A 23,101-nucleotide genomic window follows, 5' to 3' on the forward strand; every position below is an offset into this window, starting at 1 on the left:
TTCAACTTGAATGGTAATATGACATTACCTTATTGAATCTTGGTGTACAGCAAAACAGAATTAAGTTATTATCAAAATGTGTTTCACGTCGCATTTACAGGCAATGGTAATATGACTTATTACCTTATTGAATCTTGGTGTACAGCAAAACAGAATTAAGTTATTATCAAAATGTGTTTCACGTCGCATTTACAGGCAATGGTAATATGACTTATTACCTTATTGAATCTTAGTGTATAGCAAAACTGAATTAAGTTAGCAAAACAGAATTAAGTTATTATCAAATTGAATAGTATGTGGTGAAATATTCTACATGATTGTGTTCTTATTCTGTCCATGATTCTCTAACATGATGACATTCCATAAATACATGTATTAGCGATTCATTTTCGATTTCACAAAATGAACATTCACTATTGTCTACCGATGGAACATAGAGTACATAGGGAACCCGGGAGGCGTCATCACAGAACCTATCTTATTGAACTGAGTTATGTGTTTCTTCCTAGGGGCTACCACTACAAGACAGAAGATGCACTTTAACATGCAGCTGGTTCCCTGATGTCCCTGTGTCTTCAACTTATGTTTGGATATGGAGAGACGGAGTTCAGTTAACATGGCTCTGAGATCCCAGGAAGAACACACGTGCTTAGTTATCTGATTTACACTACCTCAAAATCAGACATTTTGCGAAACTGTTCTCTGTGTTCTCTGTCTTGCTACAAGCAATTGAGTCCTAGAAAGAGCCGGCCGCGGGGATTCTGGATAAGACTTAATCTCCAGCAGCCTCTGCTTGAAGTAGGAGTCGACGTAATGGATCGGGTGGTGAGGCTCCTGAGGTTAGATATCATCAGCTACAATATTGTTCTATTAATGGCTTCCTCTTACTGTCGTAGTTATGTCTATAATTGCCTCAGTGAACTGTTCAGATGTCGCAGCGCTCGCTAAACTGTTAGAGAATGTCTGAATTGATGAACATAATTTACAAACTGGTGTCAAGAAACCTACTTGCTATTGAATGTACAGGAAAGATTATGAGCTAAATGAAATAAGCCTGATCACAAACTTGCATGGAATGTTAATACAGATTATATTTACAAAGGTACAGCACCTGTATCTATTGGTCATCAGAGCCATTCTAAAACCAGTCTATAAGACCTTCATACAAAGTATCATAACGATTAATATCCACTGCTGTCGTTTTTAACATTACAAACAATGTTTATTTAGCCAGGAAATGTTGATAATCTTCGAATTTGTCCATACCCGATTATGTGTACTTAAAGTGATCCTTAATTGATATGAAAACATGACTTGGTCCATTAGAGTTACATCTGTCCGTCTCTAATTTCTGTGACAAGATTATTTGTACTGTTATCCTCGTGACAAAGGGGACAAAGAAAGCACTGAAATAATGTTTACGTTATTTTTAATTGGATTGAAAGAATAAGCTCCAAAAGCTTGTGGACTCTCACTGCTAAGCGTACCATGTTCACGTTTTTATGTCGAGGCACGGGAATATTGGCCCATTTAGTGGACAGGCTCTTGAAAGAATAAATGATGATCTCAATAGGATTCATCAACAGAAAACACAGAAGTGGGACGTGCCATTGAGACTATGGCGGTCAGAAAGCGTGTCGAAAGTCAGTCACACTTGGCTAGGACAAAATGACCCGACACAAAACGTAAGCTTGAGTACTGGGAATCTGAGCTGCAAGAGACAAGAAGCGCAGAGGGCCAATATACAAAATGACATCAGCAGCGTTGCCCCCGGAACTCAGTCACATTTAGATGACATGTGTGTGGCTGACTTGCAAACAAACTTGTCTCACTTGGAGTACACACTTAAGTGTCCTCCAGGGAGAAACTAATGGACCTGATCCATTCAGCAATGCATATTTATTCTGACCGTCAGGAAACTGACAAATGTATTATTATAACAGATATCTACCAAACATTTGTTTTAAAGTTCAAAGATGTGTGAGAAGCATGTCAGAACTTTGAAACAATTTAACAGTCCTATTTATCTATCACCATTTTACGGTTGAGTGATTACAACGTGGGGTGATACACATGGCACAGCCTCTTGGGTATGAGAAACGGATGGCGTGGGTAGTTGCTCATAATATCAACCACAGGATTGTCTGGGCCAGATTCGATTATTTACAGGCCTCGGTCATATAGCTTGAATATTGTGAAACAAACACACACATTACCTGGGAGGACCACGGCCATACAGTTAATAGGGTGGAAGGACACTCAAGCTCTGCTGGGTCAAAATACAAGATAAGTTGTGAAAAAATGTTTTAAAACTGTAACTGTAACCTTTGTTAGATGTTTCTTTGAGCGGCATTTAAAAGTTGTGAAGAACAAGGAAAGGTTCTCAGGGACAAACGAATTCCTTATTACAACAGAGGCGACATTTCGGTGTAGACTCTGACATTATTGTCAAGCAAGTTGTTTATCCACCAGAATGTGCCCTTGTTCACTTTGTGTATCTTTGTCAAAGAAAAAACAAACAATGTTACGCAAAATGATGTTTGGATATAATCATATTGAAAACTTAGGGCTATTATTGATTTTGTTGGAACCTGCGTTCAAGTTTGACTCCTGAAAGTTTTTAGGGCTTCGGTCCTAACCACACTGAAACATATGTTCCGCATGGTGTCTCCCCAGGCAAGTGACATGGTTTGAAACACGCCTCTGTTCAGCCAGCAGCGAATGGGTACCCGGTAGGATGAGATGGTCATGTGACTGTTCACCTAGCGCCTTATACGCAACTTGGGCTGTATACTCCCGAGAGAGCACACTGACAAACTAGTCAGATAATTAACGATGTAGCGCTTTAAACATACACTACTATGTGGAATGTAGCCCGTATGGATGATGACGAATACACGCCCCGGGTGTCCACAGGCACCATGTGTGGTCCCCTCCTGGCTGATCTATTTCTAAATGCATGTGAATCGGAATTTCTGCTCGGATTGGATATGCGAAATCAAAAGACGGGAATTTAGACAAGTAGCTCGGGTATGACGATAATCTACAATTGTACATACAAAGACAATTTCAATGAGCGTCATATCGATCAGAGTCAGAACATGCCAGCTTTATGGGCCGACAATTTGATGTTTCTATAGTATCTTGCAACAATGTATTTTTTCGAACTTTCATATTTTCCTTACATCCAAAACATTTTGACTTTATGATTGCATGGGACGTGACACAGGCTTTTTTAGTGCAGTTCGCTTAGTCCATCATAACTATACCATTTGCCTTGGACAAATTTACTGAAGTTGAAGACATGGCCACCATTTCGGCAAGCAATTATGAGTAGCTGAAAAAGAATTAACATGATTTGTTATAAATGGTATAATTTTGAGATAAACATACTGTGTTTTCAATGTAGAGCTACGTTACCTGCATATTCCCGAGGCAAGGGAGTTTACTGACTGTAAAAGTCCAGTTTCTGCCCTTGCAGAACTAGGGACCCGTGAAAATCCGGGGTAGAATAGACCTTCAGCAACCCATGTTTGCCGTAAAAGGCGACTATGCTTGTCATAAAAGGCGACTAACGGGATCAGGTGGTCAGGCCCGCTGACTTGGTTGATGCATGTCATCGATCCCAATTGCATGTTATCGATGTTCATGATGTCAATCACTGGATTGTCTGATCCTGACTCGATTATCTACAGACCGTCGTCAAATAGCTGGAATATATACACACACACACACACACACACACACCCCTCCCCTCCTTACGATAAAGTGAGTCAAATAGCTCTTGCATGACAACAGTTCCGCCAGTGTTATGTTCGCTGCTGTAAAATATCAAGTGTCATGTTCACTGCAAAGAAAATATCACTTTTCTCAACTTCAGAAAACCTGAAGTATATAATAAATTCTCTTTGTAGATTTATATCGTGTTTTCTGCACGAAGTGTGTTGCCACATATCCTTTGAGTATTGAAATAACCACAACTTTGCATTTTGGGACCTGTAATTGTATATATAATAATTTAAATATGCCTACCGACAATGACTGAAAAAAGTACTATGTTATGAATATTAGCTTCCGCGGTGATGCAGTCGTCAAACCAGCTGTTTCAATCATAGGGGGTTTATTGTGATTTAATAGCCTCTGATTGACCAAACAGTATCGAGTAATTTCCAAATTCATGCTAGATTTTGTTTTTAAAAAAATATGTAAAAAAACTGTAAAAATATGACAATATTTATGCCTATATACCTTAATTCATTTCCATAATACCGATGTACTGATATACTATTAATATTCCTGATCTGAGAATACTTTTGGTTGTTTGTACTTTTGTAGATTTGGACGGTGATGTAAGGATGTAAATACTACAATCATAATAATATTTGTGCGCCTTGAAGCCTCGTTTTATCGAGCACTGAATAAAACGTTCTGAATGTTACACTTTCTGTCTGTTTTATACAAAGACTACTAGAGCTGTATAAAAGAGGAGATTGAACTTACTTACCATTGTACTTATTATTGGCGGGGAGGTCGGGTAGCCTAGTGCTGAAATATTGCTGAAATATTGCTGAAATACAGTTTATGGCTCCATTCAACCCAACGGACACTCATTAAGCAATGAGGAGGGCGGTCGGTCGGGTAGCCTAAAGGGTTCGCTCGTCACGCTGAAGTACCGGGTTCTATTCCCGACATGGGTACAATGTGTGAAGCCCATTTCTGGTGTCCCCTGCCGTGATATTGCTGGAATATTGCTAAAAGCGGCGTAAAAAACTGCTCACTCACTCTTATTAGTCTTCACAACAGGCGCAAGACAAAGCACCAATCACGTTCTTAATGTCGATGTAATTTCCTATCTAATTCGATGTAATTTACTTTCTCACGCGACACCTGGTATCATTACGGTTTGATAGTGATTTATAAACACATGCTGATGATACAGTCGGAATCGTGCAATCGACTACTGATTATGGAAAGAGTTTTTGTTGAATAATGTCTCCGAGTTTAAACTTATATATATTTCAAGCGACCATTCATTTATAAGATGTTTTGAAGAAACTTGGTTCCACAAAATCCATTATGTAGTGTATGTATGGTAGTGTCATATATCTGTTTTCACTTGTGTCACTAACTGTTCATATGGTTATTCCATTGTTGACACTACCGATGTATTAGGTTTGACTCTGAGGGGAGACTACAGTGTGCGAGTACTGTATGTCATAAACTCGACGACCATAGCTCTAGGTACGTCTCTGTCTTCAGTGATTCAGGACTTTGATGGCAGACTACACTGTGCGAGTACTGTATGTCATAAACTCGACGACCATAGCTCTAGGTATGTCTCTGTCTTCAGTGATTCAGGACTTTGATGGCAGACTACATTGTGCGAGTACTGTATGTCATAAACTCGACGACCATAGCTCTAGGTACGTCTCTGTCTTCAGTGATTCAGGACTTTGATGGCAGACTACACTGTGCGAGTACTGTATGTCATAAACTCGACGACCATAGCTCTAGGTACGTCTCTGTCTTCAATGATACATGACTTTGATGGCAGACTACACTGTGCGAGTACTGTATGTCATAAACTCGACGACCATAGCTCTAGGTACGTCTCTGTCTTCAGTGATTCAGGACTTTGATGGCAGACTACACTGTGCGAGTACTGTATGTCATAAACTCGACGACCATAGCTCTAGGTATGTCTCTGTCTTCAGTGATTCAGGACTTTGATGGCAGACTACATTGTGCGAGTACTGTATGTCATAAACTCGACGACCATAGCTCTAGGTACGTCTCTGTCTTCAGTGATTCAAGACTTTGATGGCAGACTACACTGTGCGAGTACTGTATGTCATAAACTCGACGACCATAGCTCTAGGTACGTCTCTGTCTTCAGTGATTCAGGACTTTGATGGCAGACTACACTGTGCGAGTACTGTATGTCATAAACTCGACGACCATAGCTCTAGATATGTCTCTGTCTTCAGTGATTCAGGACTCTCGGGGGAGGCTACACTGTGCGAGTACTGTATGTCATAAACTCGACGACCATAGCTCTAGGTACGTCTCTGTCTTCAGTGATTCAGGACTCTCAGGGGAGGCTACACTGTGCGAGTACTGTATGTCATAAACTCGACGACCATAGCTCTAGGTACGTCTCTGTCTTCAATGATTCAGAACAATTTGTCCAAAATGAAGCCAAATATTATCTGAAGGTAACAGAGAAAACATAATATGTTAAACGTCATCATTGATCAGTAAAATCTGTGTGAAATTTGGGAATAGGGCATTTTGACAAGATGGTGGCAAATTCGCTCGCGCATCATGGAATTTGCTCACGTGAGGCACTGTCTTCATCAGCTGATGAACGTCAACAAATACAACTTAAATCCTGAAATGAACTAAGATTAGCTGCCTCTGAGTTATCAATAAGGTCAGGGTCATTACTGTAGCCTGCCGACACCTTCCATTTTTATCCTTCCCAAATTATCGAAAAGGTTCGTTGTTTCACACTTCTTCAGAATGGACTTGGATAGAAATATATTGTAAGATATCGACTCCATAGTTATGTGGATCGCTGTCGCGATCAAGAACATTTCTGACATGAAATCATTTATGCGTTCTTCGTGTTTTCGAAGTGTCAATTTGAATCATACAGTTTAACAAAATGAAATGTCAATGTTTGAACGTAAAGCAGATTAATTGTTGGGCAACATATCCATGGCAAAGTATGCCGCCATCGTGGATGAAGATAAAATAAACTTTTAGGACAGGTATGGGACTATCTCATATTACGACAAACTTAAGATGTCTCGGGGCTACGACAGTCTCCAAAATAGGCTACGATAGCCTACGATTTCCTTACGATAACTTAACGCTAATTTTAGGGCTACGATCGTTTCGAAAATCTAAGCTCTGTATTTCAAAGGTAGGCCCTGCTCGAAGCTGAGAATTTGCACGAATTTCCGCACTTTTGCACATATGCATATTCAATACGAGTAAATGTTAACACGTAGCAAGTTGAGATTTTACGCATGTTATAAACAACTTGAAGGATAAAGCTTGTAACTACAAAATCATTTTTCAATTATGTATTTTGGCAACATCGGGCATTGAGTTAGCAGGTCATATTGCTGAAATGTGACACGCGAGACTGTAAACAAATGACAGTGATATGATTTCTGTTAGTGCAGAACGAAATCTACCATTAATTACATTGATGTACACTCTGGTGGAAATTGTATTCCTCTAGCTCAGATATTATTTATTTTGTTACATATTTTTAAATTCGATTTTAGTTTCAAAATCACAAAAATCGCAATATGCCTACCTATTAATATTGCAAATTACTCGAGCGTAATATTGGAAACCGCTCCAGCAGTAATATATCTTTAATCATAGAAATATAATCATTATCAATGGTTTTCGTTCCACAAAATCTTTCTATTTAATTCATATAAGTCCCAATTAAATCATGCTTGAATATTTTAGCATTCTATAGACACAGGATCCATGCAGTCATGGATTACCTGATCCTATTCTTGTGAAATGGAATCATCCCTTCAAGGTCAGAAAGAAGGGGAACATTTCGTGAGAAGGAAGTGAATTACAGAAATATTTTGACAGATTGAAATAAAGAAATATGCGAATATGGCAATTTGAATGAATCTTTGATTAAAGATCGCATTGTTTGTGGAATTGTCAGGGATCAAGTTAGGGCAAGACTGTTGCGTGATTCATGAGCAGAGTAAGCTCAGGGGTTGTCTGCTATTGTTTACAAACAAAACTTCAGAACAGTCAACGTCCTGTCCCTTTCAGCACTTTCAAGACCCTATGGCCCTCAGAACCTCCTAAGGGTCTTGGATACTCATCAGATATCACTATGGAAATCCCCGAGATGAACTCTTACAGCCATAGTGTGGTAATCCTTGTTATCCGAATGCAGAGACAAATGCATATAGTATGTTCTACATGTCAACTTGATGAGGGAGGAAAGCCCAAAGTGATGCAGGTGTCGGACGTTTACCACCTTGGTGAAACCCACAAGCAATATATTGTGGTGCTGACAAACCTATATACAGAATTAGGGCGAACTGGGATTTGAATCCATAATCATAGGTTTCCATCAGGCCAAAGAGAAGCAACTCTGTTCAGAGAATTGCAGTGCCTTAGACGACTGGCTACCTGTGCTACCTTCAACAAAGAAAATACAAAGATACACCATAAAAGATTTATGATTTTATTGAATTTTCCACATTTGCATGACACAGCCATCACTCAACTCAAATCAGCATCCTTTGACAATAACAAGCATGCCAGGTTCTGGCAAATGTTCATCATAAAATCAAGCTGTTATGTACATTGTAGCCTATATAGTCTAAGATGGGGCCTACGTTGTGATTGCTAAACTCTTGATACAATACCAATCCAAGAATACCATGGGGCTGAGGCTGAGGCTGATCAGCAAGCTCGTCAAAGGCTCACTGTACCTATGGACCTTCCACAACCTGATCGAATTGGGATATTACACAATAAAGAAATCCAGCCTGCTTGGACCAGGCCCCCAACAGCAAGCCAGAGAATCCAACATGAGTTCCTTGCATAGCATTAACCAGAGAAAAGGAGCACAGGTCATTCAGAACCCTTGGTGACTTGATCCAATGACCATCTACATTCAAATACAGTACTAGGATAAGGCTCAGACTGCTGGTTAAGAATCACCCAGGCAGTTGGGACACCTGGCTGCCGTTTTACAAAACAACCTAAGCCCTAAGACTGTCCATGTTAATGCATGGGAGTTATGATGACTTTAGTGCTAATATCGCTTTGTACAACGACGCCCTGGTAACAATTGAAAATCTAAAGTTCAGAACAAATTCTGCTTGATGGTGTGCTAGCTGACACAGGGTCACTTGGAACATCCTGCTTTCTTCATGCATTGATACACCTTGTCTTAGGTCTGGCAGGAGGTGACCAGAAGATCACAAAAGTTAGTAACTTGACTCTCTGACTCAGCTTCACAAATGCTGGGGTTAGCTTCCCGATTATTTTCCCTTGCTCTAACACAAAGTCACAACCCATAGAGGACTGAAAGGTTCCACTTGTGAACCTTCAACAGCAGGAAAATGGATATATCACATCTGTTTCTAGCTTAGGATCTTCAGAAAAAGGTACATCTCCAGGATGAAACACCTTAATAATTAACTGCCGAAAAATTAGGCTCTTCAGAGCAGCCAACTGTTTGAATGAATGCTGACCAACAAGCTAGTGCTGACTTAAAATTCAATCAGAAAAGACTACAGTTGAAATATTTGCTGATGTCTGATTAGAAACGTGCAATCATTCAGATCTTTGTGGTGATTTAGAATACAAAACTGACCTACTGTTTCACATTATCAATCCATGAACAGTAGAAACCCAAGAGATTCCTTTTGTGGTAATAGTTACCATGTGCAAGTGTGTCTATCATTGAGCAGGTTCATGCACAATTGTTACTGGGAATGCAATAAATTAAAGTTGCTGTACAAATACGAAGCCCTTCTGTTGCATTAATATGCTTGTTTTTTTATTTAGAAAAATAATTTCCATTCTTAGAATTGCATACGGTTGTAATACTTTATTAAATATGAACTAGATCTTGCATAATTGTTTTTCAGTTTAAAGTGGCACAGTGAACGATATTAGAAGATTACAGTCAAAAGCAAAATTAAGTTGTGCTTCTGAATTTTAGCAACAAAATTTAGCTTCAACACAATTGATCACATAGGGTTTTTTTAAAAAAAACATGAGACTTGCATGAACACATGTTTATGGATGGACAAGAAAGTGATTCACAAATCTTTCAATTTTTGAATGAAAAGAAAATACATAAGCTAGTGTATGTCATGACAAACAATATTCACCTAAATAATTCATCTTATGTTTTCTTCTACTTCATCAAATAGAATATTCATAATGATGGACAGTGAAGTTTGTAAAGTTAATAATCAAATTAATTATTGTTTTGCTTAAGATAAGGTTGGGATTATTAATCATAAGCACAACTGCAAAAACTGAGAGCTCACCATGAAAATAAATTTGAAACTCCATAGCACTAAATCATACCAATGACAAATATACAAAATACATATTTACAAGTAAATGCATACATAGAATCACAGATGATAATCTTCACCTGTTCAATAAGGAGAGGCATCTCATGAATATTTATCAATGTTTTGACAAGTTTTTCAAACCAAAATTTCAAAGAAAATTAACTGGATGAATTCGATTTAACTGTTGAGTAAACATTTACCCATATAATTCTTAAACTGAAAACAACACATCCTCAAATTATCTGCTGGGCAGAAAAATAATAAATTTGGCATTTTTAATGGTCTTCAAAATAACATCTTAAAAGAGTTACCTCCCATTATTGCATTCTCCATGAGGGGTGAAACTTGGATGACATAATACTTTGAGTGTTATGTGTGCATGGATTATATACAATGTTCAAATGATAGGACAATAACATAAAATTGTAATGTACAACTAAATAAAATAAAACTCCCTTGAATTAATTTGTCTGAATATCATGTTCAGATTTTAGATGGGCATGTTATGACCAACTTGGGTCCATAATCATACAGAATGGATGCAAATATTGTAATGAACTTATATTTCCTACTTATTCAAGTAAACCTTACAAATAAGGCTAGCTTGTTATGCTCACAGACCATGACTGTTGAAGCAAGCCAACAGAAGAAAGACATAAGTACCTATCAAAATGGCTCATCACACGCATCTCCCCAAACATGACATTCAGATTTCAAGACATAGATATGTTACAAGTGATGCCTTCACGAGGATGCAAAAATAAAAGTAAGTGCGGAATGCAATGTAAAGAAGATCACAAGCACGAGCATGTAATATAAACAATAGCACTTGGTTTATTTGCATCAAATATCCCTGAAGAGGAAGCATATGAGATGAATACAATTCACTGCCGAGTTGCACTAAACTTAATAGCACTTGGACAAAATATGTTTCCAAAACCAAAAGCTACGTATAAAAATATAAGTCCAGATTGACTGGAAGGCAAATATACATACAATACTTGCATATGACGATTCACGGTTCAGTACAGGGATCTCATCAGTGATATATTGCAACCAGAAGCCAATAATAGGCATTGTCGGCGTATATAGGGTCTGTTGGCCCTGACAATCCAGGTTTAGGTGTTTTAATTTGTGCCTGTGTGAAATGGAGAAATTGTTTATGTAGTTAATTAATCATGTAAACTGTTAAAATGATATCCATCATAAACTGTGACTTATGAACAAAGTTTCAACGACCTAAATCAAAATGCCAATTTCATCATCTTGTCCCATTTTAACCTATAACCCTTAACATTATCAATGAATATAAATTATTTATATCAAGGTAATATTTCAATTTTAAAATTACATTTACATCCTTATTTTTTAAATAATATTTTAAAATTAAGATTTTTCTTATGGTGCACTGTAGACCCATGGCAAAAGAATAGCTTGATAGTAATTACATGTTTCCTTAATATTATGCTTTATCCAAAGTCTTCAAATTTCATATAAGCAAACCAAATCAAAATAATCCATTCCTCACCATTAACCTATTTGCTTTTCCTACCTTAATATTTAAAAATCTGTGAAAATAGATTCTTAATTCAAACGTAAACATATTTAATTCTCATTGAATTATTTACAGGTTATCAATCAGGTCAAACACAGCAATCGAGTTCATGTGAGTGCTGCCACTTTACAGGTATCAAATGTTTCAATAAATACCTCAGACTGAGGTAGGAACCCATTTCTGTATCTATGTTCAATACTTTTCCATAATGAAGTGGTTGTGTTGGAGTAATGTATGGAAAAGATATTGTCTGTGTTGAGCAATCTAGTAAATCCAATGACCCAGGAACAGACAGAGAGAGAGAGAGAGAGGTCAGTCAGTGCACGTGTCTCCTGCAGTTGAAATCTACACTGGAACTGACCACTTGCCGCATGAGTAAATTACCATATCTATTTAATATTAATTTAATTACTATTTCTTTTTAATAGTTACACTAACATTGCTCTCAATTGAATACATTCTTTACAATAAGAGAAGTTTGCGTTATCATACATACATCATTTCCAAATTAAGTACATGAAGTTCCCCCATCAAGAGTGTTTTACGCCCCTTTTAGCAATATTCCACCAATATCACGGCGGGGGACACAATTAATGGGCTTCACACATTGTATCCATGTCGGGAATCGAACCGGGGTATTCGGCGTGATGAACAAACCCTTTAGGCAACATGCCGACCGACCGCCCTCCTCATTGCTTAATGAGTGTCCGTTGGGTTGAATGGAGCCATAAACTGTATTTCAGCAATATTTCAGCAACATTTACCATTTTGCTGAAACCCTTGTGTATGGTGCACACAAACCATAGATCAGGAAATATCTGGGATTTGAACTCCAAACATAGGATCCTGGTACAGGTAAGGGACACAACTCTATACCGTGAACTGAACTGTTTCAGATCAGTGTAACTGTGGCCTCCCCCAAACGGTGTCTAAACGGGAAGAGGAAAAGGGGTGGTCTTAACCCTCGGACCACCAGTTTTTTTCTTATTTCACCTACCATCAACACATTATACAGCTCACTTCCAAATGTCTGTTTTTAGCATGTTTTTTTCTATACTAAATGACCACCAAACCTTGGACTGGGAAAAACAGTCTGTAAACAATGTATTGATATCATTCAGACTAATAGATGATTGTTGTTGGAGCGAATTAATCGGTCAAGAAATAAACAAATGTGGAGATTAACTCCTGAGCATAGCTCAACTAAACAGAACATTCTGGATGATGTACAATGAAGACATATTCCTTACTTTTGCTTCTTAGAAAAAGTGAATCTGTAATTTCCTTTCAGACTAGACACTTTTGTTACCAATTTTTTCCAAAAAGAACATCTGTGGCTGCATTCGTATAGTTTTGGCTGCTTTTTTGTCTTTGGTTTCCATTGTTCTCCAGGAATCTACCAGAACACTTCACCATATGTCATGGAAGTCATGGAAGTAAGTACAGGTCAGTCATTACAGGGGCACAAAACACCTACCTCACATTGATGCATATCATACTTGCCTACCTCAGGCATTAAAACATATTGAGATACTTCAGCCACAATACCCCTACCTCATGTATCGATACACACAGTTATACTAGAATCATTATCTCAATATTTAGTTCGATCCTCAGTGTGTCAACACATTAAGATTTGGGTTAGAATTGGTCTTCAGCAACCCATGCATGTCGTTAGAGGCGACTAACGGGATTGGGTGTCGGGCTCTCTGACTTGGTTCATGCTTGTCATCGTATCCCAATTACGTATATCAATTCTCATGATGTCAATCACTGGATTTCCTGGTCCAGACTTGAATATTTACAGACCACCGTCATATAGCTGAAATATTGCTGAGTGTGGCGTTAAACAAGAAGCAAACAAAATAAATTTGAACTTCTGTTTCGCAAGATTTTCAATTTTCCATGTGGTCTGGCTAACAAGAGGTTGTTGCTATCAATCGTTTTTTGTTGACAAACATGACAGGATAAGTTAAGCGTGTTCTGACGGTATTATGCAATCTGATATAGCATTTTGTAACAGGCAGTTATGTAACGGTAGTCTTAGTTGTTTAGAGGCCGGGTTATTGCAAAACTAAGACAAAATTAGTTTTGTAAATTGATACGGAAATGAAATATGAATCAAATGATTGGTAGGTGTATGTGGTATCGTATTGTCAGATTTCAGTTTGCCAGTTATCAATACATTGTGAATCATGACACCCCAATAAGCCAGTCTCGCATAATCGGCTGCATGATCTGGTGCATCTTCATCAACCGATTGTTGCTAGCAAACACCGTACAGAATGTGGCATTAATGTCATCTCACAATCAACACAGTTACAGTTACCTAGGAAACGTATCACACAATATTTGTGACCCTGACACTCTCAAACCGAACCGATAGACGAGCATCACAAAGAATAAGCTACAAAAACTACAAGCTTCAAATGACTATATTCAACCAAAGATGAAGGGCCTTGTTTCTTCACAGGTCCTTGGATGATGGTTTGAACACTTCAAATTTAAGCAGAACGGAACAGACATCTAACTTATCCCTTCCAGAGAGTTCTTGTACAACTGACACACTTTACACTTTGAGCAAAGCAAGGCCAATGTTGAGTTTAAACCCATGCAACTGGGCTTCAATGAACTGCAAACACAGTTTGTCACCAATTGTCAATATACTTCAAAAGAATATCTCGTCTTCTATATTATACAAATTACAAGAACACTGCAATAGGGTTTGTCACACATTATATGTAGAATGCTTCAAACTCCGTCTGAAGCATGCGTTCCACGTGAACAGCGTTCCTGATGAAGGGTCGAAGGTGGCACAGCTGTCAACACACTCAGCTGGGTCAACAAATACGTCGGCCACTCCCAAACAAGCACATTTAGTATCCATGAGAATGATGATGATATGCGGTTACCATGGCGATTATGATGACTTTATTAATAATGGTGTCGGTAAGCGGCAACAATAAGCAGGGGAGGTAACTCAGCACCAGTCCGCTATATATGTGAAATCGCGGAAAAGGTCCTGTTCGTTCGTGATCAAAGGGCGTCTTTCCTTAGCTGGGGTTAGCACAGCTTGTTCCTGCGTGAATTCCTCGTCGAAGTTGCTGACATCCTCCATTCCTTTCTGTAAACAAAAACAAGGGTTCAGGATATCAAACAAAAGATATCATTGTTAATATTTCAAAGAATACCACTTCTATTACCCCATTGCAACAAATCCTGTATTTCTGCCGTCATAACACCATAAGTTCTTCAGATTTTCAACATTAGTCCTCTTCACTGTCAACTATCCATAATCAGTTGTGCAAGTAATAGTATCTTGCTTCCCGTACCTTATACCTTATGTGCTATGTCAGCTCATAAATTGTTTTGTTGTTGCCACACACACAGGAAGGAGTGAGTGAGTATGGATTGACGCCACTTTTAGCAACATTTCAGCAATAGGGGACACCAGAAATGGGCTTCACACATCCTGTTGGGAATCGAACCCGGGTCTTTGGCGTGACAAGCAAACGTTTTAACCACTAGGCTACCGGACCGCCCCACACACACAGGAAGGAAGGAGGTTTTTCCACCTAATGCATGAGTAAGGTACACATAATGACCCTAATGACACAATGTATCAGTTTCACAAAAGGCACGACATAGGTCTCCTAATCCAATCCACCTGCACTGAAGGTAACTCACCACAGTAGGGATGAATGGCGGCTTGACTTTTCGCATCAACAGGTCACTCCAGGCCACGTTCTGTTGAAGAGAAACACAATATTTTCAGTTCAAGCAGTTTTTAAATGGCCGTGAGGCTGACAGGAGATGAGGTGGGAGGAAGGGGAAGGGGAAGGATGAGTGAGTTTGTTTGTTTGTTTGTTGTTTAACGTCGCACTCAGCAATATTCCAGCTATATGACGGCAGTCTGTAAAATAATCAAGTCTGGACCAGACAATCCAGTGATTGGCATCATGAGCATCGATCCACGCAATTGGGATCGATGACATGCATCAACCAAGTCAGCGAGCCTGACCACCCGATCCCGTTAGTCGGCTTTTACGACAAGCATAGTCACCCTTACAGCAAGTATGGGTTGCTGAATACCTATACAGTCATCTAGTGAGTGAGTGAGTGAATGAAAATGACACAGTTAACAATACTTCATTGTATCAAGACAGCCTTTAAATATTTGAGTCTGGACCAGGCAACCCTGTAACTGATACTATGTTTGGCTATCCACAATTAACCCTGTATCACCATGCATCAACCAGGTCAGCGAGCCTGACCACCCGATCCCGCTAGCCGCCACTTACGACAAGCATAGTCGCCTCCCACAGCAAGCATGCGTTGCCGAGGACCATTTCTTACCCGGATCTTCACAAGTCCTACCTAACTACCAAATCCATTTAGATTTTGCCTGTGACCAGCAAAGGTTCTAATTCCATTTCATAAATGTGAAAAACAAACACATTTTGAAATCAAATGAATACATCACAAAATCTTTATCAATTAAGTTTTGATTTTGTTTCCCTATCAGCTACATTTATGACAAAATATTTCATTTATTTAACAAACAGGATCCTTGAATTAACGTCATATTTCATTATTTAAGAGGACGAGGCATAGCACCTGAAACTCTGACTAACACATTCAATAGAAGGGTTTTTTAGATTTGTTGTCCAGAAGACCTTACCCTGAAGAAAGCTTGTTTCTTTACGTCTTCTGCATCTCGTTCACTGGAACCAAGACGACGGTCGGGATTCCTTCGTAATAACTGAACAAGAAAGGGAACATAGAGAGATAGAAATAGTCAGAGCAATGGCAGACAAGCCAAGAGGGAAAGCGGCCATTGATGTAGTTGTGCTTGACCTTAATCCTTGATAATGACCTTCATCAAAAAAATCTAAAATATCTCTGTCACTGACCTAACATATCTTCCGCTAAGAGAAAGTGAGTAAGTTTGATTTTACGCCGCTTTTAGCAATATTCCAGCAATATCACGGCGGAGGACACCAGAAATGGGCTTCACACATTGTACCCATGTTGCACCTTCAGCTAAGAACATATTTATTCAAAATATGACTTCCAAAGCAGGTGTCCTTTCATTTCAGTCACAAAATACCTTCAAAGTCATGCATTTGACCCTACAAACATCATCCCACTATTTGTATATAATCACAAGGATTGTACAGTATTTCTGGTATACTGCAATAAGCTTTTCAAACAATACATACTACAATATTTTTTTCTGTGTTCCGGCATATTGAGTAAAAAAATGTAACAAGTTTTGTTACTATTTGTATCTCTTAACCTAAAATCTACACAGAAATCTTTCACGTTTCCGAAGTATCTCACTCTATTGCAGTACAAAATATTGCTAATACACAGCCCTAGCAATAACATTGTCTACTTCTGGCCCTTCTGGTCAAATTGTTACAAATCTGTTGGCCATTTTCAACACTAAAGGTGGCTTCACATGGGCAAAATAAGTTTTCATCACAGATTGGCAAACACTCAAAAGGTTACTAAGTTGTGTTTTAATTCGAGAAATATGTGTTGTCATTACTTAGTTTTTTGCTGCACTTTTCTCAAAAGCCAGTGCCATTTTGTAAGACGTAAGTAAAAGTAATGTGATATATATGCAGGATCTAATTGGTTGTGAGTCGCCAACATATGCCTGAAAAACATTCACATATCAAACTCGAGTTTGTGGGTTAAATATTGTTGAGAATGGAGACTGATTCCTTGTCTCACCAATCATCACACTTCACAAACTTGTTAGCAAACTGTTTTTGCAATGTTCACGCACAAAAAAACTTGTGTTTGTAAACAAAGTTTGGCAAACTTTAGTTTGGTCTGTGAATTAAGCCACCTCAACAGACACAGGTGATTATTATAAGGGAGACAACTCTATGGTTACTGACTTTAATTAGATGCAATTTGAGTTCAACAGTATGAAAAGAAATAAGCATTTTGGATAGTTTAGTTAATAAAGCAATTAATCATCCATGATGAAGCCCTTTTATAGCAGAATCTAAATTCAAGGCCTTTTCAAGACAGACCAAAACATTCAAGGCCTTTACAAGACTGCCACCTTGCATAGTTACAGTAAACAGTTGCCATGGTAACTCACCCTCCTCATGATAGCGATGGCTTCTGTGGAGAGGAAGCGGGGGTAGCGGACCTCCTCGTTGACTATGCTGTCGAATACCTCCTCCTCATCATCACCGGGGAAGGGAGACTACAACATGTGAATACATTACATTGTCAGCCAGTCCACTGTCAGCAAGTACACTGAAACCTGCCGTTGTATAAGGTTTGATATATGAATCTGGTAATGAAGTTACCAGAAGTTGCTTTCTCAAATAATTTTTATTCACTGTCACTATACATATTGGTCTTATTATTAAAAATCTTTAGAAAAGTCTAGCCCCTTTTGACAGGTTTATTTGATGAATTGCCTGACATTGCCATTCAAGTTTTATCCTACTATGACTTTGGAAATTAATCAATTCTGATTGGTCAATCGGAGGTTGTCAAATCACAATAACGCCCCTCTGATTGAAACAGCTGGTTTGATGGCCGCATCACCGAGGAAACAAATATTTATAGAATAGCACTTTCTTCAGTCATAGTCGGTAAGCATATATAAATAATAATATCTACAATTATAGGTTAGAAAATGCAAAGTTGGTGGTTTAATAGTACAATATTCAAAGGATGTGTGGCAATACGTTTCATGCAGAAAATGCGAATTCTTCAAAGAGAATGTATTTTAAGTTTTGAGGAGAACAGATAGCTTGGAATTTGGCACTTTTGTTTATACAACTGTGAAGTCATATCGCTTATTGTGATGCAAAAGATATGACGTCACAGTTGTATATAGAAAGGTGATGTTCGGTGTAGAGCGAAAGCTTTGCAAGGTTTGCATAGGTTTTCTTTAGGGGTGCCCACCTCATGTTAGCCTACAAAGTTGCTGTGCTTACATGTTTTCAATGCCTGTCACATGTTCAAGTGACATATTATGGTGTAAACAAACTGCTTGAGCACATACAATGCCATATTTCGTTTACAGGCTGTTATCGGTGATTCCGTAATTCAGATCAACAACCCAATCAAAACACTGGACTCAACCCAGGCCGCTTCACTCAATATATTTGCTAACACCAAAGAGTTCATGTTTTATTTTGTCATGGCAGAATGGAGATAAACATGCTGCACAATCGTTCCGTATTAAATTTAGCGTGGTTAAAATCTACAGATAACCTAGCTCTACATTATGTTTATTCCCTAATTATTGGTTCATACAAAACAAAAATCTTATGGGAAGGGCTTCCAATCTCCTCTCTTACTTTTCCACCACTATGTGAAAGAGTTTGGTTTCAATGCAGCTTTGAACAGTTTTTCAGGTATATCAGTGAGTGAGTGAGTTTGTTTTTACGCCGCTTTTAGCAATATTCCAGCAATATCACGGCGGGGGACACCAGAAATGGGCTTCACACATTGTACCCATGTCGGGAATCGAACCCGGGTCTTCGGCGTGACGAGCGAACGTTTTAACCACTAGGCTATCCGACCGCCCCTTCAGGTATATCACAGCAAATGATATAGTTTTAGACATTTACCCAACTTTAGTGAAATCAACACACACAGGAGATGGTGCCGATAAACCAAGAATTATTATGAGAGCAAAAACATGATCATATAATCCTGACACACTTAAGGGACACAACTCTCCACAGTGAACAGCAGACAACAGACCACAATGACCCTTGCCCCAACAAATGTGTTACAGGAGAAATCCAGTCACCAGACAATAAAATGATCCTATTACTGATAGAATTCAGGGAAACTGTTCTGAATGATTTGCTAATTCCCAGTCAATATAGCAAAATAATTTCCAGGTTCAGTTTCTCAAGACGACATTGTCATTCCTAAATGAGTCATAATTCTGCCATGCAGGCCACCCACCTCTCCGACCAACATTTCATAAATGAGCACTCCCAGACCCCACCAGTCCACCGCCCGGGTGTACGAGGTGTCCGTCAGCACCTCGGGGGCCAGGAACTCCGGGGTGCCACAGAAGGTGCTTGTCCTGTCACCGAAACCCATGGACTCCTTACACAGGCCGAAGTCAGCTATCTTTAAGTAGCCTTCAGTATCTAGCAGTAAGTTATCAAGTTTTAAATCCCTGAAACAGACAAGACATTATTAGATCAAGTAGAACTGCTTCATTGTCAAAATATGCACACTTTCACCAAGTAATGATTAACCATTTTGTTATAAAGAGAACAGTGTTTGAAATAAAATAAACTACGAGGCTGCCATCAGGACCACAGACTCTAGAAGCTGCAGGCCCTGACTAAACTCTTCAGGCCCTTATTTAAAAAAACTGCAGCTTATTGTGACAAATAAATTGACACATAAATTTACTGCAGGCCATAAGGGCCCATACAGATATTTTATTTCTTTTAAAATCTTAAATTGAAATAAAATTTCAAACCCTGCTGATGTAAATATGACTTACCTATATACAATATTATGCTCATGAAGATATTGCAGGCCCAACACCACACAGCCTGCATAGAACACTGTCCTGTTCTCGGAGAACACATCGTTGTGTATGTGCATCATAAGGTCCCCGCCACATGCGTACTCCATCACAAAACACACATGCTCCTGCAACCAGTACACACACAAATCAGGTCTTGTCATCATTATCCATAAGTTTGGGGAAGCTAGATTGTACGGTTTAGGAAATATGCTCCGGACAAGAGCACTACCCTCAAATGTCTTAAGTTCATAATATTTCCATGGAAACGACAAAAATATAAAATTCTAAAAATCTCTAAATAGCAAAAGGCACTACTACTGAGCCTGACTGGTAAGTGTACCAAGTTTTGTGAAGCTAGGTTGTACGGTTTAGGAAATATGATCTGGACAATGATTACAGACGGATGGACAGATGGACATACTGATGGCTATATCCCCCCGTCATTATATGTCGGGGGGATAAAAACGCAGTCAATAATATCCAGCTTTATCATGGCAGCCCGTAAATTGTCAACTGTTTTCATGTAAAATGATGTCATTCTTAGAAAAATTTAGAAATAATATTTAGTGAAGTAAAACCAATCAAATGTGAAATCATTGTAAATACTTCAAGGTTCGTATACACAACGTTCCTCCATCATCTGTGACGACATAACTAACCAATCATAAAAATCGTATATGCACCAGTGCAAATATCACTTCACGAGCAATAGTGTATGGTTTTCGCCCTCTGGAAGGCATTGTTGACGTCATTCGGTCTTCTTATATGGTGATCGTGCTCATTGCACTTTTCTAAAGGGGGGATCAAAAGGATAAAACAATAATGGCCAATAACAAAATTATTACCCAAACATTTTTGTCCCACTGACTTTACGAAACTCATGTATGAATTCATTATTATCCTCGCTCTCGCTCAGGAAATACAAAAATTCTGACAATTGTTTCATAAAATCAGTATCACACACATGCTCATATAGAAATCTTGATGTAGGCTGTGTGAACCCAGCTACTGCCAGACATTGAAGCAATGTGTGGAACCGGTACCGCAAGACCAAGGCACAAGATTACAAGCGAGAAACAACAGCGATAGTGGGTTGTAATTACAGTGGCCATTGACCTGGCCACTAGTTTCCGTCATGCCGGAACCAGACCTTTGCTAAAACTGACTGGCTAAACATAGCACTGTCCCTATGTATTCAAGGCCGACAGGAATGTAGCATGGTAACCCGTGAAGTATTAGCAATGATGTGAAACGTAACCCTGACAACCATCAGTCCAAGACATCAGCTACACTACTCACCTCTGTTTGGAAACATGCAAATAAGTTGACGAGGAAGGGATGCCGTGTGGCGTTGATCACTTCGAAGATCCGCTTCTCTGACATTAAACTCTCTACCTCGTCTCGTGCTATAATATCACCCTTCTTCAATGCTTTTATTGCAAAATATTCACCAGTTTTCTTGTATTCTGTTAACAGCACCTAAAAGGGAGATGGTGACAAGTTACAACAAATGAGGTTACATTTACAGAGATAGAAATAAAGCTTTGAAGAAAAGGTATCCTTGTCATAACCCTAACTTCAAGACTTAGGGGGTTGCTACTACCAATAAACACTTAAAGCTCCCTGGGCCTAACTTAATGTTTAGCACGGAATTAGGCCTGAAACAGTTTTAAGTTACTGTATATAATAACTGCCAATAAAGTTTTTTGTTTGTTTGTTGTTTAACATCACACTAAGCAATATTCCAGCTATATGACGGCGGTCTGTAAAGAAATTCAGTCTGGGCCAGACAATCAAGTGATTGACATCATGAGGATCGATCCACGCAATTGGGATACAATGACATGTATCAACCAAGTCAGCAAGTCTGACCACCTGATCCCGTTAGTTGTCTCTTCCGACAAGCATAGTAGCCTTTTATGGCGAAATGGGTTGCTGAAGACCCATTCTCTACCCGGATCTTCACGGTGCCAATAAATGGTTAGGTTAAACTACAAGCATCATGCAGATATGGAACACCAAAAGTCCAGGCTTTTCAACTGTCATTTTCAAGGCTTATTAATCTTAATAGTAATACTTTCATAAACAAGCTTTTCAAGCTATCTTGGTGATTTTTAAGTCTTTTGAAGGTTGACATCAAGGCTCTTCAAGAGAGACCTTAACGTTCAAGGCCTTTTCAAGCCTGACAAACCTTGTGCAAGGAAACAATTTCTTCTCAGGTACCAGTTTCTAAAACTTACTGGACATTGAAGGGTGATCCAGGGGCTAAAATCTTCGGCTCATCTATGAAGACATATTGGTAATTCCTTCAAAACAAATCAATAAATGCTTTTTCTAAATCTGAACTACAAACCTTTCCAAAGTGACCTCTCCCCAAAACACTGATACATCTGAACTCGGACATTCTACATGTTTGATTGGCAAAACTGAAACAAGAAAAAGAGTTGACAAAACGCTTCTAATGGAACTATTGACAGAACCTCTCTCATAGTGAGTGCGCGGGTTGGGTTAATGCCGCTTTGAACTACATTCTGGTTATATCACGGCGTGTCAGCTTGATGTGAGAGGAGGGTATTTGGGCACTCCAGAAACCCATGATTATGGGTTCGAATCCGGGTCCACCCGTATTACGCTCCTAGGTTTGTCTGCACCATGCCCATGGGTTTCACCGAAGTGGTAAACGTCTTAACCCTGCATCACTTCAGGCTTTCCTCCCACATTAAGCTGACACGCCGTGATATAACTGGAATACTGTTAAAAGCAGTGTTACACCCAACTCACTCCCTCACTTTTAGCCACATACTATTCGTATCAGACTCAAAATGAAGCTGCAGCAGTGAATGTTTGTTTGCTGTTTAACATCGCACTCAGCAATAGTCCAGCCATATGATGACTGTCTGTAAATAATCT

General features: G+C 38.9%; 1 protein-coding gene across 6 annotated transcripts in view; it reads right to left on the reverse strand.

Moving 5' to 3' along the window:
• Positions 1-13,240: 13,240 nt before the first annotated feature.
• Positions 13,241-23,101, reverse strand: part of LOC139473088 (serine/threonine-protein kinase N2-like) — an 83,811-nt gene continuing 73,950 nt past the window's right edge. For all 6 annotated transcript variants that reach the window (XM_071255606.1, XM_071255604.1, XM_071255607.1 and 3 more), the window contains 8 exons: positions 22,545-22,617; positions 21,491-21,670; positions 20,165-20,316; positions 19,609-19,828; positions 17,771-17,878; positions 16,331-16,411; positions 15,337-15,396; positions 13,241-14,773 (listed from right to left, as the gene is read on the reverse strand). In XM_071255606.1, coding sequence (XP_071111707.1) covers positions 14,630-14,773; positions 15,337-15,396; positions 16,331-16,411; positions 17,771-17,878; positions 19,609-19,828; positions 20,165-20,316; positions 21,491-21,670; positions 22,545-22,617 — 1,018 coding nt within the window. In that variant the 3' untranslated portion in view covers positions 13,241-14,629. The remainder of the gene's footprint in view (positions 14,774-15,336; positions 15,397-16,330; positions 16,412-17,770; positions 17,879-19,608; positions 19,829-20,164; positions 20,317-21,490; positions 21,671-22,544; positions 22,618-23,101) is intronic.

The sequence above is a fragment of the Haliotis cracherodii genome, unplaced genomic scaffold (assembly GCF_022045235.1).
Source record: "Haliotis cracherodii isolate W230 unplaced genomic scaffold, xgHalCrac1.p SCAF_26, whole genome shotgun sequence".
Lineage (NCBI taxonomy): Eukaryota > Metazoa > Mollusca > Gastropoda > Lepetellida > Haliotidae > Haliotis > Haliotis cracherodii.